This window comes from Clupea harengus, chromosome 13, assembly GCF_900700415.2.
Source record: "Clupea harengus chromosome 13, Ch_v2.0.2, whole genome shotgun sequence".
NCBI classification, from domain to species: domain Eukaryota; kingdom Metazoa; phylum Chordata; class Actinopteri; order Clupeiformes; family Clupeidae; genus Clupea; species Clupea harengus.
In genome coordinates, this window is record NC_045164.1 from 227501 (window position 1) to 243026 (window position 15526).

The 15526-nt window shown below is 44.7% G+C and overlaps 1 protein-coding gene across 1 annotated transcript in view; it reads right to left on the bottom strand.

Annotated features, from left to right (window-relative positions):
• The window catches only part of kcnh1a (potassium voltage-gated channel, subfamily H (eag-related), member 1a), an 87213-nt gene extending 78663 nt beyond the window's left edge, over positions 1–8550 (bottom strand). Inside the window, exons 1-4 of the mRNA XM_031578670.2 lie at positions 8255–8550; positions 3722–3845; positions 844–950; positions 248–376 (exon numbers count right to left, since the gene is read on the bottom strand). Of these exons, the coding sequence (XP_031434530.1) occupies positions 248–376; positions 844–950; positions 3722–3845; positions 8255–8327 (433 nt within the window). The 5' untranslated portion in view covers positions 8328–8550. The remainder of the gene's footprint in view (positions 1–247; positions 377–843; positions 951–3721; positions 3846–8254) is intronic.
• Positions 8551–15526: the final 6976 nt, after the last annotated feature.

A 15526-nucleotide genomic window follows, 5' to 3' on the forward strand; every position in this document is an offset into this window, starting at 1 on the left:
CACACACACACACACACACACACACACACACACAGACGTGCAAACACACACACAGACACAGACGTGCAAACACACACACAGACACACACACAGACACACACACACACACACACACACACACACACACACACATATAAAAGAAACAGACATAAAACAATATATTCAATACCAACATTAAAAGACTGCAAGGAAAACAAGTTCCAGCTGGCACATATGCATACAAACACACACACACACACACACTCACCTTTAGTGGAGTCATCCTCAATAGGCTGTTTGAAGGCTGTGATATCACTGAAGGTGCAGAGAAAAAGCACCACCTTCTCTTGTTCATTTCGTATAGGTGCTATCCTCATAAAGAACCACACCGGCGTTCCTGTAAACACACACACAAACCAAACACACACATACACATACAAACACATACACACACACACACACACACACAAACACACACACGTACACACACACATACACACACACACACACACACACACACACACACACACACACACACACAGATGTACGCGCACACACACACACACACACACACACACACACACACACACAGTAAACAGGTGAGCCCAGTAAATTTGCCCTGTCCCTCGTTTGTTTTTGTGGGCGCTTCATTCACCCTGTCTGCTAACATAGTTAAAGTTGTTTGCATACAGGAGAAAAAACATTTTTGGCCCTGTTCAAACCGCACATTCATGCATATTCATGCAGGTCTGTCGAATGCATTAGCATGATAAAGATGATCAGAGAGCTTGGCCCTGCCTCTGCCAGTGAGTGTGTGTGTGTGTGTGTGTGCGTGGGTTTGGGTGCGTGTGTGTCGTCACTCACGGTTCTTTTTATACATGAGGATCTCAAACGAGTTCATCTCGTAGCTATCAAACGTCATCCGCACTTTCTCCGATGTGTCCTTGTCAGTGAGCTCTCCATACATGAAACTGGAGGAGGAGAGGAAGAACAAGGGACCATGAAAAGAAAAATGACACAAATGATCCAACCAGCGACAATTCAGTTCACACAACCGTATGAAGGGGGGAAACGAAACTCATAAAGCTCAAAGCCCTTTTGAACAAATCTACTCTTCAAACTTAATGACTGTAGGAAAACCTTTGCAACACAGTTGCAAGGCCTGGTGTGTGTGTGTCTGTATGAGTGCCTGTATGCTTCTCATGTGTGTGTTTGTGTGTATCTATTTGTGTGTCTGTGTTTATGTATGTTTGTCTGTGTGTGTGTGTGTGTGTGTGTGTGTGTGTGTGTGTGTGTGTGTGTGTGTGTGTGTGTGTGTGTGTGTGTGTGTGTGTGTGTGTGTGTGTGTGTGTGTGTGTGTGTGTGTGTGTGTGTGTGTGTGTCTGTGTTATCTGTGTATTAATAAACAGGGCATCCTGAGAGCTCCTTGTGCGCCGTGAGGGTGTTAGCCTGGCGTTGCTGTCTCTGTGGCTGTCTCTGCTGATAAATGCTCATTGTGGCGCTAAGTGATTTCCCTCTCTCACCTGTCTGTTTGCCTACCTCCCACAGGGCCGATTAGCCTAGCGCTCGCTGGTGTGCTGACGGCCGCGGGGACCAGAGACGAGCGGTGCAGACAGGTGAGGAGGAAGAGGAGGAGGAGGAAGAGGAGGAGGAGGAGGAGGGGGAGGAGGCCACGGGCAGACGAGTGACACACAGCCCACTGAGACTAAGTCACTGTTGCTGTCACACACAGCTAAAGCTCTAATCCCCGATGAGACACACCATTACACTGTCACATCGTCACACCGTCACACCGTCACACACGCCGCCGACAGGTGAGAGACCAGCATAGTCCCCCAAGTCCAACCCGCCCTGCTTTTTTTTTCCTGACTTATTTTATCACTCTCTCTCACACTCTTTCTCTCTCTCTCTCTCATTTGGTCTCTCTATCCTGTCTTATTTTTTTTTTCATACACATTCCCCTCTTTCTGTCTCTTTTTCTCTCTCTCTGTCTCTTTCTCCCCTCATACTCTCTCTCTTTCTCTCTCTCTCTGTCTGTCTCTCTTTCTCTTCCCTCATATTCTCTCTCTCCCTCCCCTCACACTGTCTCTCTCTGTCTCTCTATCTCCTCTCATAATCTCTCTCTTTCTCTCGTTCATTTTCCCATTCACTTTCTCCCCTCTCTCTCTCGTTCATTTTTTCCATACACTCTCTCTCTCTCCCCCCTTCTGTGTGCTTCTGTATGCTGTGTTCCAGCGGCTCTATAAATACAGATTTTCTCTTTGAACTGCTCGCTGCTGCGACTCTAATGAGCTTGTCTTCAGCGCGAGGACGAGCCAAACCTGACGCATGTCAGCCCTGTCCAGGCTCGCTGCTGATGACAACACACACACACACACGCACGCACACACAGGCTCTCTCACACACACTAACACACACACACACACACTTACAGAAAATCATCATATACAGCCATACAAATCAACCAACACACACACACACAAACACACACGTATTTCAGCAGTGGGACAGTATCACCACTTACAACAACGGTGTTATTTCCCCATTAATCTGGCTTCTCATTTGTGTTGCTGGGGTGTCATAACTGGGCCAGAGATGAGATAAGTGGCCTTGATCTTGTTTAATTGGAGGTGATGGAGGCCACCTCTGTAGTCTGCCTGCGCAGTCCGCGAGACAACGGGGGAGATCACACTAAAGGGCCGGGCTCTCCTCTCCTCCTTTCTCCTCTGATTAAACGTTATTTTGTTCTAGATGCTGATGTTGGCTGAGAGAGAAGCTCACAGCTTTTCCCATTTTCAAAGCCTTCTAAGAACTCTCTCTCTCTCTCCCTCCCTCCATCTCTCTCTCTCCCTCCCTCTCTCTCTCTCCATCTCATTCTCTCTTTCTGCCGTTGAGTCACAGTGTTGCTCTGCTAATCCTGCATTGTTTTGCAGAAAACCCAGCTGGCTGCAGTCACCATGCTCTTGTGATTCTGTAGCATGTGTGTGTGTGTGTGTGTGTGTGTGTGTGTGTGTGTGTGTGTGTGTCTGCAGTCTCTCTATAAAAGCCTTGGATAAGGGCTGAAACTAGACTCAGATCCAGCCGCTGCTACACCCGGGAAAGCACATCACTGAAGTGTGACCACGCAACGAGCAGACGCTGTACATGTCCGAGGGCATTACTGCTCCTATTTGTCAAATAACACTATTTGGAATAACACTTGGTTTGCCCAGGGCTCCAGGGGTGAGTGGGAAGTACAAGGAGTGGAGGAGTGGAGGTGGGGAGGAGTGGTGGAGTGGTGGAGTGGAGGTGGGGAGGAGTGGAGGTGGGGAGGAGTGGAGGAGTGGAGGTGGGGAGGAGTGGAGGTGGGGAGGATTGGAGGAGTGGTGGAGTGGAGGATTGGAGGAGTGGTGGAGTGGCGGAGTGGAGGAGTGGAGGAGTGGTGGAGTGGAGGATTGGAGGAGTGGTGGAGTGGAGGAGTGGAGGTGGGGAGGTGGGGAGGAGTGGAGGATTGGAGGAGTAGAGGAGTGGAGGAGTGGAGGTGGGGAGGTGGGGAGGAGTGGAGGAGTGGAGGAGTGGAGGAGTGGAGGTGGGGAGGTGGGAGGAGTGGAGGAGTGGAGGATTGGAGGAGTGGTGGAGTGGAGGATTGGAGGAGTGGTGGAGTGGAGGAGTGGAGGAGTGGTGGAGTGGAGGATTGGAGGAGTGGAGGAGTGGAGGAGTGGAGGTGGGGAGGTGGGGAGATGCAGGGGGTGAGGGTTGTTACCTGCAGGTGCTGCTCTTCTGCATGACCTCGGCCCGGTGGTAGCCAGACAGCTTGCAGAAACCATCGTTGCTGTACACGATGGGCCAGTCCACAATCTGAGCATTGCCCAAGACGAAGTTGGTGTCTGTCGCAAAGAAGAGGCGCAAAGGAGGGAGGAGAAAAGTGGAGAGAGGAGAACACAGTGGAGAAGAAAAACAGGAGGTGAGGAGAGAAGTGGAAATGAGAGAGGAGAAGAGAAGAAAAGAGAAGTGGAGAGAAGAGAAGAGAAGAGAAGAGAAGAGAAGAGAAGAGAGGAGAAGAGAAGAGAAGAAAAGAGAAGTGGAGAGAAGAGAAGAGAAGTGGAGAGAAGAGAAGAGAAGAGAAGAGAGGGACAGTCAAATGCCACTTAACTGTAAATATCATTGGGAAAGGGTGGGAGAGCTGTTCAGGTTAGGGCACGATGAAAGCCACTAAGTGTTAAAGCGTAAGAAAAGAGAAGCAGCCCCTTGACTCCACTAGCCTGAACCGGCAGCATCCTTAGGGCCCAGAGCTACGAGCCCAGCCTGTTTGCCGTGTATACATCACTTCCTGTGGCAGAGACGCTTGCTCTTAGGCACTGAGATGCTGATGTCACACGGTGACAGTGAGCGCCCCACCGCTTCCCCTCTGCAAACAACTCTGCCGCCATCGCACAGGCCACGCCTCCATGGCACAGACAAACCCTCCTCTGTCAGTCTGACTCCGCCCCCCAGCCAAACCTCTGAGACTTCTCTGCAGTACAGAGTGTCATGTTTGGAACTGGAGCAGAAGGTTCCAGAAAGGCAGAAAGTCATTTGTATGTTATGGAAACAATGCATGAATACAGTCGACCTGCATTCTGCTGTACTGAAAAGCTAGCTTTATATATGCCACCATATCTATTTCCTTTCTGTCTTATGTTACTTATGCCTGTCTAAGACATGAGGAGGTATGCCATGGAAAGGATCTAAGATCTGTAATCCTTGGTGCTGTGTAGCTACCCCTGCTTAGCATACTTATGCTCTGGTATTCTACAAGTTTTCTGCAGGCCAGTCCAGTGGACTATTGAGCGGCAGAGCTGACAATAGCACTTCTGAGTTGCTGCGTTAGCATATGGAGCTCTCTCTGGGAAGTGCAGCTTTTAGAAAAGCAAGCTCATTGTAAAATTAGACAACAAGTGATTCAATATGGCATGGATTAATTGCCTGTAATCACCAGCACAAATGGTTGACATTGGGCCCTTTGCAACGACAAGAGATAATCCAGCAAAAATTCAACCGCACACAGGAGAACTGAGTTAAAGGCTGTGTGCACTCATATGCAACACACACACACACACAGCTTTTGGTGTCTTCACGGATTGTGGATTAAGATCTTGCAGACAGAGCATGCCAGATTCATCCTTCAATCAGTGCTCTGTGTGTTTGTTAGTGAGAGTGTGTGTGCATGTATGCATACTAGAGTGAGGGAGTGAGTGTGTGTCTGTGTGTGTGTGTGTGTGTGTGTGTGTGTAAGAGAGAGCGAGAGAGAGGAGCGGGGTGACACTGTAATGTTTATTAAAGACAGTTTTTGATTGTCACTCACGCTTTTACTGGCAAATATACATAAACCGTACAAGCTAACTCGTGTAACTAAGTTATATATTCTGTCACAAACAAGGTTTATGTGCAATATGTATGGGAAATGGGAGGTTGTTGATGCTCAACCAGTTTGGGTTTTTCAGTCTCTCTGTTTCAATCTCTCTGACTGTTTCCATCAATCCTGCCTCCCTCTCTCTCTCTTTCTTTCATACACACACACACACACACACACACACACACACACACACACACACACACACACACACACACATTCTCCGCTGGCTGTGTGGCCTTGCATGTTTAAGATCCTTTTGAGATCGGGGTTAGGCCACAACACAAATAGAAACACACACACACACACACACACACACACACACACACACTGAAGTGGCAGAGGCTGGATAAGTAGCGTAAGTGCTCAAGCACATGCCATTTAAACTAGCCTTTGTTATTTACCCATGAGTATATGTCTAGAGCTCTATCCAGAGTGTGCGTATGGGATTTAAACAGTCCCGTGACACTGTAAACTAAACCACTCATCACTAAAGGTCCAGAGCTGCCAACTCCATCATTTGCACTTCATAATAACTTCAGCATTTAACCCTTAAGGTGCCATTGAGGTCTCTCTAATCCTCTGTAAACATTTCTGTGTGGCAAGACACCAGCAATGACCAGTGGACAATGGACTCCTGAAAAAAATAAACAAACAAAATATAAAACATGTCCCCTGTTCACAGAGACTGGGAACGGTCAAAAGTGCTGGTCCCCAACTTCAGTGAACCACAAAGGAGATGTTTGCGTTGTTGAAGAGTCAGCAACCAGACAGAAATACACAGAGTACGGCACGGCTAGCACTCTACATGGAGATGACCATTGTAACTACCCACACAAACACAGCAACCACTATGGAAGGAAGGGAGTTCCATGCCAACATTTGTTATTTTACAATGTTAATAGAGCCTTATAGCTTAGCGTAAATGTAGTGTGACTGTCCTACGGGGTATATGTAACTCTTTTCCTCTAGTGTTAATTGTGAATTAACACTACAGTAAACTTAAAAATGTGTTAATAGGCAAATAATGTGAGAGAAAAACGAAAAGAAAGAAACACATTATGTTGAAATTATTGATGGGTACAATTTGTAAATTAACAGAAATTGGTATAGAACAGGCTATGCTTTAAGTAGAGAGAGAGACAGAGAGAGAGGGAGAGAGAGAGAGTCATGTTCAAAGGATATTTTAGAAAGGGGGACTTCACAGTAAGGGTATACCTGTCTGTCTATGTGATAATGTCCAAACTGAAAAGTTAAGAAGAAAAATTGTTAAAGCATTACAGACACTGTAAAACAGACCCCTTACACAGATATTCTGCACAACTTAAATCATTTTTATCGTCTAGTAAACTTGATAATTGTTTAAGGACATTATGTTGTTTTTCGTTTTACCACCTAGACCTGAATGATTATGAAATGATTTTGACAAACGTCGCTCAAGCAGCATTGCAATCGCCACATCATTATTGCCAGGCTACTATTTTAACAAAGACTGACTGATGATCACTGGACTAGACGGAGGCAATAAACAACAACAAAAAACGGCAAAACAGGGAGAGAGAGTGCGCCCCGCCTTCGAGAGCATGGCAGAGAGAGAGAGAGAGAAAGAGAGAGAGAGATGGTTCAAGTTTTCCCCTTTCTTTGAAAGAATATTAGCCACCTTGGTCCTCCCAGTGCCCCGAAAGCCACTTTCGATTGCGCAATGTAATTATCTGTACACTGGTTTAGTTTCGCAGCGCGCAGGCGGTCAAGACACAATCTACCTTCGAGGGTAGTTTAAAAAAATCGTTTTCATAAAATTAAAAAAACTTAAATATGCAGGGACGGTTTGTCAGGCCAGAAGGAGATCTTCTGTAGGGACGAGCAGAACTCTGTGATAAATTCAGACCTCGTAAGGAAGTCCTTCCCTGGCAGGTGGACGTCAGTCCATTCCATACAAAGCCCTACATTTAAAAAACATGGGCTGAGTGGAACACTAAATTTGTTAGTGCTAAAACAGAAAATTAAAGTCATTAATTGATGTAATGTAGTGTAGCCTTTTTCAAATTAAAAGAGTCATTAGCATACAAAGTTTATTATTACGAAGTTAGGCTATTACAAAGTTTTGTCCACGGTAAGGCCTAATTTCAAAATGTCAAACACAACCGTGCAATAGATACCCAGCCACTGCCCTCCGCGTTAGCCGGAGACACTAACGCAGTTTGGTGCGCCAAAAAACTGCATTTCAGGAGAAACACCCTGAAGCTATCAAAGACGACGTGCAGCCTAACCGCTTTTTAGACAACATAACTGCCTACAACAGTCAACATAGGAGACATAAACCTAAATTAGGTGTGGACCAGTGTTTATGAGGAAGAGATTTGGCTGATTGGTCTGTTTTTAGAAAATATCTAATTAGCTTGTTAGTGCGCGTTTTATTATTCTGTGAAGCTGTCATAATAAATATAAATTTGTGCCGACAGAACTGAATGTATTGCTACATTCTAAAACACCTAGCTGAATTAGAAATGTAAATGTAAGTTCCACAGTGAAGATTACCTTCCTAGAGTAGGCTAAGCGTAATAATGTGTACGAGCCTTTATTAAGTATCTATAGCCTATTTTTGTGTTTTGTGATGGTGAACCTCATAAAAAATGTTTGGACTGTTCCTAACAATGAAACAATACAATCCATCCAGAACAGACACGAGCACGCGTGTATCTCTACTCTGTTCATGGTAAAAGTAGCCTAAAGGCAGTCTTGGCTTGACTCCACATAAACACACACACACAAAAACATACGAATGCTAATGTGGATATTGCAAAAAGTTTGTATTTGCAGTACAGTCAGAAAGACTTGAGTGCCGTTTGCATTTTTGGGTGGATATAGCGTAAACACAATGTTCAAATGGTATGTGCGCCTTACCGTTCGATCGTCTGACAATATTCTCTAGAAAAGTATTCTGAGGGGCTACTAGTCCTCTCCGGCCGCCTGCCATCACGGCGGCTCATGCAGTCGTCCCGCAGGTTGCGAGCGGTGGCCGTAAACCAAACGTTATCCGCAAACCGACGTCTCCGATGTGTCGAATACCTCTGCTGTCTTCATGCTGCTCTCTTCTCCTACGGAGATTTGGACTGGGGGCTTTCCTCCTCACACTATCCTAGGAACACAGTCAGGAGCGGCTCCCCCTCCTCTCCCATCTCCTCTTTCGATTACGCGCACTGGGCGAATTTTGCAGAAATGCGCGCCCCCCTTCGCATCACAGCTGCCTCGCATCTTCGGACCAGCGCATCTGACTGGTACCCAACTTTGGCCTGTTTTCGCTATCATCAAAGCTACAGCGCCATCTGGTGATGTATCATGGAACTGGAATTTATGACAACCGTCCAAAGGCTCCAATGGCCCCAGTTTTACCGCAAGGCAGGGTTGCAAATTCATCGTGGGGAAAAAAAGGTGACAGGAATAATTCTTTTTTTAAATTTCAGCTTTAAAATGTGGACTTGCTGTCAATTTTAGCATGATGGTATAAGGAAAAACTCACCCTAGAATCAATGTAATATTACTGCTAGAAAAGTAATGTGGGCCTATGTGGACATCACTTCAGTAAGTCAACAGAGTGCAGAACCTGGTACAAAACTGTATTACATGCATTACATCCACAATACATTACAGTTAATCAAACAAAACAGAAACACAATATGCACAACCAATACATTAAATGGAAAACATCTCTTAGGCTATGTTATACTTTGGTAGAGAGAAATGGAGGGGGGGGGGGGGGGTACTGCTGTTTGGTTTATTAAAAGACGGGGCTTAGATATGACGCTTATAAAAAAAAAGTGTATAGAGTTAGTTCAGGCTGCCACTGTAGTCTTCCCAATGCCTCGCTCATTAGTTGCCGCTCAGCTGATTCACCAGCGCCAACCACATTTGCCTTCTGAATAAAGGTGGTCCATTTAACCAGTCCTTAGTTAATCTAATACACCTGCTGAGCTTGCCTTACAAATGGGTGTGCTGAGTCTGCTTGAAAACGATTGCAGGTTTGGGAGTGGAGATGTGTGCTGATTCTATGGCTGTGACAGAAGTAGGCCTAATGGTGTGTGTTGATCAGACAAAGCCACAGACAGGAATTAAGTTATTGCTGTTTACTAATGATTTGAAGAACAATGACAAGTGGGACAGACTGGATCAGTTGATTGTATGTGTAGATCGCTATTTCGCGAACAGACATTTTAAACATCAAATATAAAGTATATATGTCTCCATATAATATACAGTGCTAACTGTAGAATCACAGTTAACCAAAATGAAAAAGAATGCAGCGCGTCAAGATGCACATTAACAGCAGCAGGTTACCGATATAGACGGACAAACAAAATACAACGAAATTACCAATGGCAGCAAACGTTTTTCTGCTTTAGGCCTACAATATTTTTTGTTTCCACAGTATTATTACTGTATTCTCAACCGTTTCTTACTGTATAAATTGTGTGCATATTACTAGAGCTTTTCAATGCATTCTTGGAATACATATCTGTAAATCTAAATCCAGTAATACTGACTGACTGCGAAACATTAACCACAGACCTTCATCTTCAAATGAAAGACTGCCCTTGACAGATATTTTGACTGTCCTTGACAGATAGTCCAATAGTTTTATGGTAAGTTTTCATATCAGAGCCCAGGAAAGTTTCAATGTTTCTTCGATAAGGTTTCATAGATGAGGCTAGGGCAGGAACTTTGCTTTAGTCTATGTTTAATCAAATCGTTAGTGAGTTAGTGCGATTGAATTTGTTTTAGTCACTTAGTCAAGTAGAAAAAAATATTTGTTTTCATTGTAATATGTTTTCAGGACTGGATGACCAGGAATGAACATTAGGGCTTTTTTTAGTATATGTGCAAACTGTGCATGCACTATTCAGTTCCAGGTCTCAACTCTGTGTGCACCTGAGAGCGTGTTGCCAGAGCCTGTTCTGTAGTGTCTGTCTGCTAACCTGGCACATGTTTCTTCATTAACATCTGGTGAATAGTGAATCTTAATATTTTTATCCAAACAACAACACAAAAAAAAGCAGAGAAGAACTGCCAGGACCCATTATCACTAAAGGAGGCAGAGGAATAGCTAACCACGGGGGAAACAGAAGCCGTTGCTAACTGAAGGAACAGATCTGAAAAGCATGGAAACAACTGTTGGATTAGCGAGAAAGTGGCTAGGGAGAGATAAATGTGAGTGTTTGAGCAGAACCTGTGAAAGTTTGTCCACAAAAATTTCTTTTTTTTTTGTCCAAAGCAAATTGGAGACACAATGAACCTCAGCAAGGGTATTGAAAAAAAGGCTATACATGCTGGATATAAGTAGATAAATATATTATCCAGTTTATTTACCTTTTGTTTTCCCAGACTGAGCTCGCCTCACAACCAGGCTGTCACTTCTTATTTGGTTGAAGCTCTAGCAGCAAGTCCAGCCAGACCTTGCGGTTCAGGCGACAGCCAACAAGACCTTGTGGCTCAGGCAGCAGCCATGAAGACTTCAGCGGCGCTGCTTGGGTGAAACCGGAGGCCTGGCAGCGATGGAGAGAGAGAGAGAGAGAGAGAGAGCTTCGTTCCTACAAGCACCAGTTTCTCCAATTGTTTCTGATAAACCCATGAGAGCGAGATGCAGGCGAGAGGGAGAGAGTGGACTGAAACTGTGGTTGTCCGTTCTGTCTGTGATGGACTGCAGCATTCCTTGACTTCTGCAAGTTCATCTGTGGTGCAAAGTCTGAGAGTTCAGTGTGTGTGACCAGACAGACATCTTTGGGTTCAACAGGGTTCTGACAGAATAGTACAAAAAAATGGGTAGTGGGCGGAGTAAAGAACATTCAATTATTTATTACAATTTTAACAGGGTAACTTGTTTCAAAAGTAGCCTTACCAACCCTGCATGTCCACAGGTCTCCGTTCTTCTTCCACACTAATACAGAAGCATACTCACTACAAGATTTCCTGATGATTCTGTTCTACTCTTCAACTAATGAATATGAATGAATGTTGGTGGTGGTCGGAGGGGCCGTTGGCGCTGATTGGCAGCCACGCTTCTGTCAGTCTGCCCCAGGGCAGCTGTGGCTACTGAGGTAGCTTACCACCACCGGTATGACTGTGTATGAATGACTACTGGACTCTGGACTCTGTAAAGCGACTTCAGGTATATAGAGAAGCGCTATATAAGATTGAATTGATTGATTGATTGATTGATAATGATAATGAGCTGGGGACAATGCGGTACGGCAACCAGAAGGGACGGTCATCTTTCCATCTAATCCTGTGGCAGAATTCACCAATTCACCACAGTCAAGATGTTGCAGAGAAAAGACACACTTGTATTCCTTTGTCAGATCAACAAACTTACCTTTCCAGTGGGAAGAGACCTGGCAGTTGTCAATGGGTATAGTACCCAGACCAAGACTCTGCAGCGTACAGTTACCATTGCCTACACAGGGCCAGAATCACTCCTGGCAGATAAGCTGCCATATTAACTCAATTCAATGTTATGTATATCGGGCCAATAACAATTGAAATAGTCTCTAGGCACTTTACAGAGCCCAGAGACTGAACCCCCTAGAGCAAGCACTAAGGCAACTGGGGCGACTTCCCTTTAACTGGAATAAATCTTGGGCAAAACCTCAGCTCAAAGGGGGGACTCATTTGCTTGGGGCCAGCCAGCCAGGTAGAGAGATAGAGATAGAAAAGGGAGAGGGCAGAAAGGAAGGGAGGAAAGAAGAAGAGAGAATCAGGAGCAAGCAGATGGATTCATACACGTCTCAGAGGATAAAACATATAAGCATACATGCCACATAAGTACATGGTACATACATGATTCCATGAAACATAAAAGAAGGTATATGCATGAAATATACAGGATTTATAGCGGATACAAATGGAAAGAGCCAGCATTCAAAGTATTGCTTGTAGAACAGCTTAGTGGGTATTACGGTGTCCTCATAAGTTACTATTATAAGAATAAGCAGAGCAATGAAGCAAGCAGGAAACAATTTTTACATGCAGGAGGTGCTGGGCCAAAACAACCGTGCTGCCAACAGAGATACAAGGTTTAGTTGCAGTAACCTACTGCACACAAGATGCTTAGTTTCAGGCTGGAGCGTGACTGTGCTCTTAAGCCTCAGTCTGCATCTGGGATGGACTCACTTTTCCCATCTCTCCACATTGGACAAAAGACATAACAAACTAACTAGTGTCTCCCTGACTGTCTGATAAGAGGCTTTAAAACATTCATGCCAACAATCAATGGACCCTGGACTTCAAAACGGAATCCGAACATATCAATACCCATGTCACACACACCCAGACGACTGGTCTGTTTACCTCCGTCACCAACCCAGACAATATCAACAGGGGCGGGAGACTCATTTGGCAACTCATCGGGAAACATATTGCAATCCAAAGCCCCAATCTTGTGACAGCAAAAGCGTGTGCTAGGATCCACGGCCACTCTGTACCTGGCGGTTTCTTAAAAACTCATCTAGACGTGCCTGGACTGCACAAGCAGTCCTCTCGGTCAGAGGCTAACTTAGAAACATCAGGGAAAGATCTCTGTCAGGACATTGCCTAGTAAACATGGCAGCAGCGTCTTCAGTCTGCAGCCGCATTGCCCTTCCTTCACTCTCCAGGGACTGTTCAGCGACCTCAGCAGCCTTATTCACCCTATAATCAAGAGGATGCTCATTGACGTACGGCTTAGTAGAGGAGCAATCAGATAAGGGCATACCTGAATACACAGCATTGTCAAAAAGTCACCTGAGGATACAAAAGACAGCAGCCACATCACCAGAATCAGACACCTGGACATTATTTTCGGAGCCAGATCCTAATTACATCCCCGACCCGGCCAATCAGTCTGCCAATCAGTCTGCCAATCAGCTCATCCACACAGTCACTCCCAGTGTTCCAACTCTTATCCAGATACCCCCTCATTTACCCCTCCCACTCACACAGAGGGTATTTATCTGTGCTTTCAGCTCTAAAGAAAGGTGGCTCTTTCTTCTCAGATTTAAGGATGACATTCAAATTTAAAGCATCAATAAAAGTCCCACCCCGCGGGCAATGGTCAGCAGAGAGCTGGCGAACCCGACAGGATATTATTCAAAAGGCTCACACTGACAGATTGATTAATATTAGAACGGATCTCACTGTGACAGAGGAGTAAAGAACTCTCCCCTTAGTTACAAAGCCACTGCTACCCAGAGCTAACTGGAATACTAAATACCAGAGGTGCCCCCCTCCCAACACTAAAGTACCCGTTACCAGTAAAATCCATGGCAATTTAACCCTCAGAAATGCTAGAAATTACAGAAAGAAGAAATTAAAATATATATAGCTATATACACTGCTCCTACAGTCCTACTGTCCACAAAAACGCGCACAAAAAAATACTCAACAAATAACAAAATACATCACTTCATAGTCCAAGCGAAAGATACGCTGGATATGGCTTTCCGGTCGAGAGCAAGAACAGGTACAGAGCCAGGCGTGACTCAAGAGTCCATGCAAAAGAACACGCTGGACATCAGCATTCGTCCATGCAAAAGACACTGGAGATAGAGCTTTGTACAAGAGATATTTCATTTCTTTGGAAATAAGCCTATAAAATCTCATGTCGACCATATTCTTGAATTTAATTCAGACCGCAAAAGACTAATATCTCAGATTTACGAGCTCATTAGCAACATAAATCCACCCTCAATTGAAAATTTGAAAAGGGCCTGGGACTGGTCTCAGAGTAGTTTTAACAGATGACCAATGGTACACACATCTAAGTCTGCTTAACATGGCTGAATACATATGAAAGTGGTACACAGAGTTAATTTGACTAATGCTAGATTGGCAAAGATTTATCCGAATATTTAACCACCATGTGGAGAAGCCAGCAAGCAGAGTGAAAGCACATGTTCCGGCTGTGCAAGAGTCTCTCCACCGTCTGGACACGCATCTTTAAAGCTTTCAGTGAGGTGTTTGGAATCAAGTTGGACCCTGTCCCAGTCTTTGGTCTAACACCAAAGGAATCCCGTGCTGTCTTACCAATTAAACCTATGTGGCCATAGCCTTCACTACACTTCTTGCAAGATGTCAGATCCTTTTAAAATGGAAGCAACGTGCTCTTCCTTCCTTTTCCATTGGGTCAAAGGTCTTGTGTATTTGTTAGTTAGAAACAAATTGTTAACATATGGAGGCCCTTGGATTTTCATGACTCTGTACAGGAACCCCTTGATAGAGTTGAGTGGACCCCATGCATGTTCTGCTTTTACTACTACTTCACTACTTTTCCTACCACTACCACTAAAGCCTGTCTACTACCACACTTAAAGGGCTGTCTACACCAGCTTTGTTTATTTTTTCCAACTGGCGTTTCGCAGACACACCAGGCATAAGTAGGCTATAAATGCTTGCAACAGTGTAGGCCACTTGCCTAGGCAGAGCCTACATACAAACATAAATCAGCTTTATTATTATTATTACCTGGGCGTTGGCAGGCCTCCATGATGCGGCTTAATCAGCGCAGGCTGTATGTTTACTCATTAACTCTGTGACATCATACATTTATTAACTGAAGTTGCTCATCAGAGTCAATTCATTTAACTTGGCCATGTCAGGAATCAAACCTGGGTCAACTGCTTGGGAGGCAGCTATGCTATGCACTGTGCCGTCAAAACACTTGAACACCTGGGGGTGCGAACTATTGAAGGGATATTAATACTGATCCGTAGCAGTAGTGCCAATCTCAATCTTAACGCCGCAGAATCCATACCAATAGCCACTTTGTTTCTCAAAAGCCCACTTCAAAACATAAAGGAATAGGATCATCCTTTGAAAAGGTTTAAAGTAGATCTAGCAAAGGCAGGAGATGCAAATGCAAATACTGCTTTCACAGACCAACTGTCTCCTCTTAAATTCTCTCTTCAGAATGAGTTACCCTCTCCTTCCATCGTACTTCACAAAGAAAAGACCTATCCAAGAGAAGAAATGTCCTCCTAAAAAGATTGAGAATACCACTCGAACCTAGACGTGGAACACATGAAGTCACATCAGACAATTCCGTTTTCAGGGCACTTGAATAGAATACGTAGGGAGAAATACATCCATAGGACGCAGGGCCTGAAAGACGTATTTGTATTTTTTATATATATAATTAAACACAAAGAA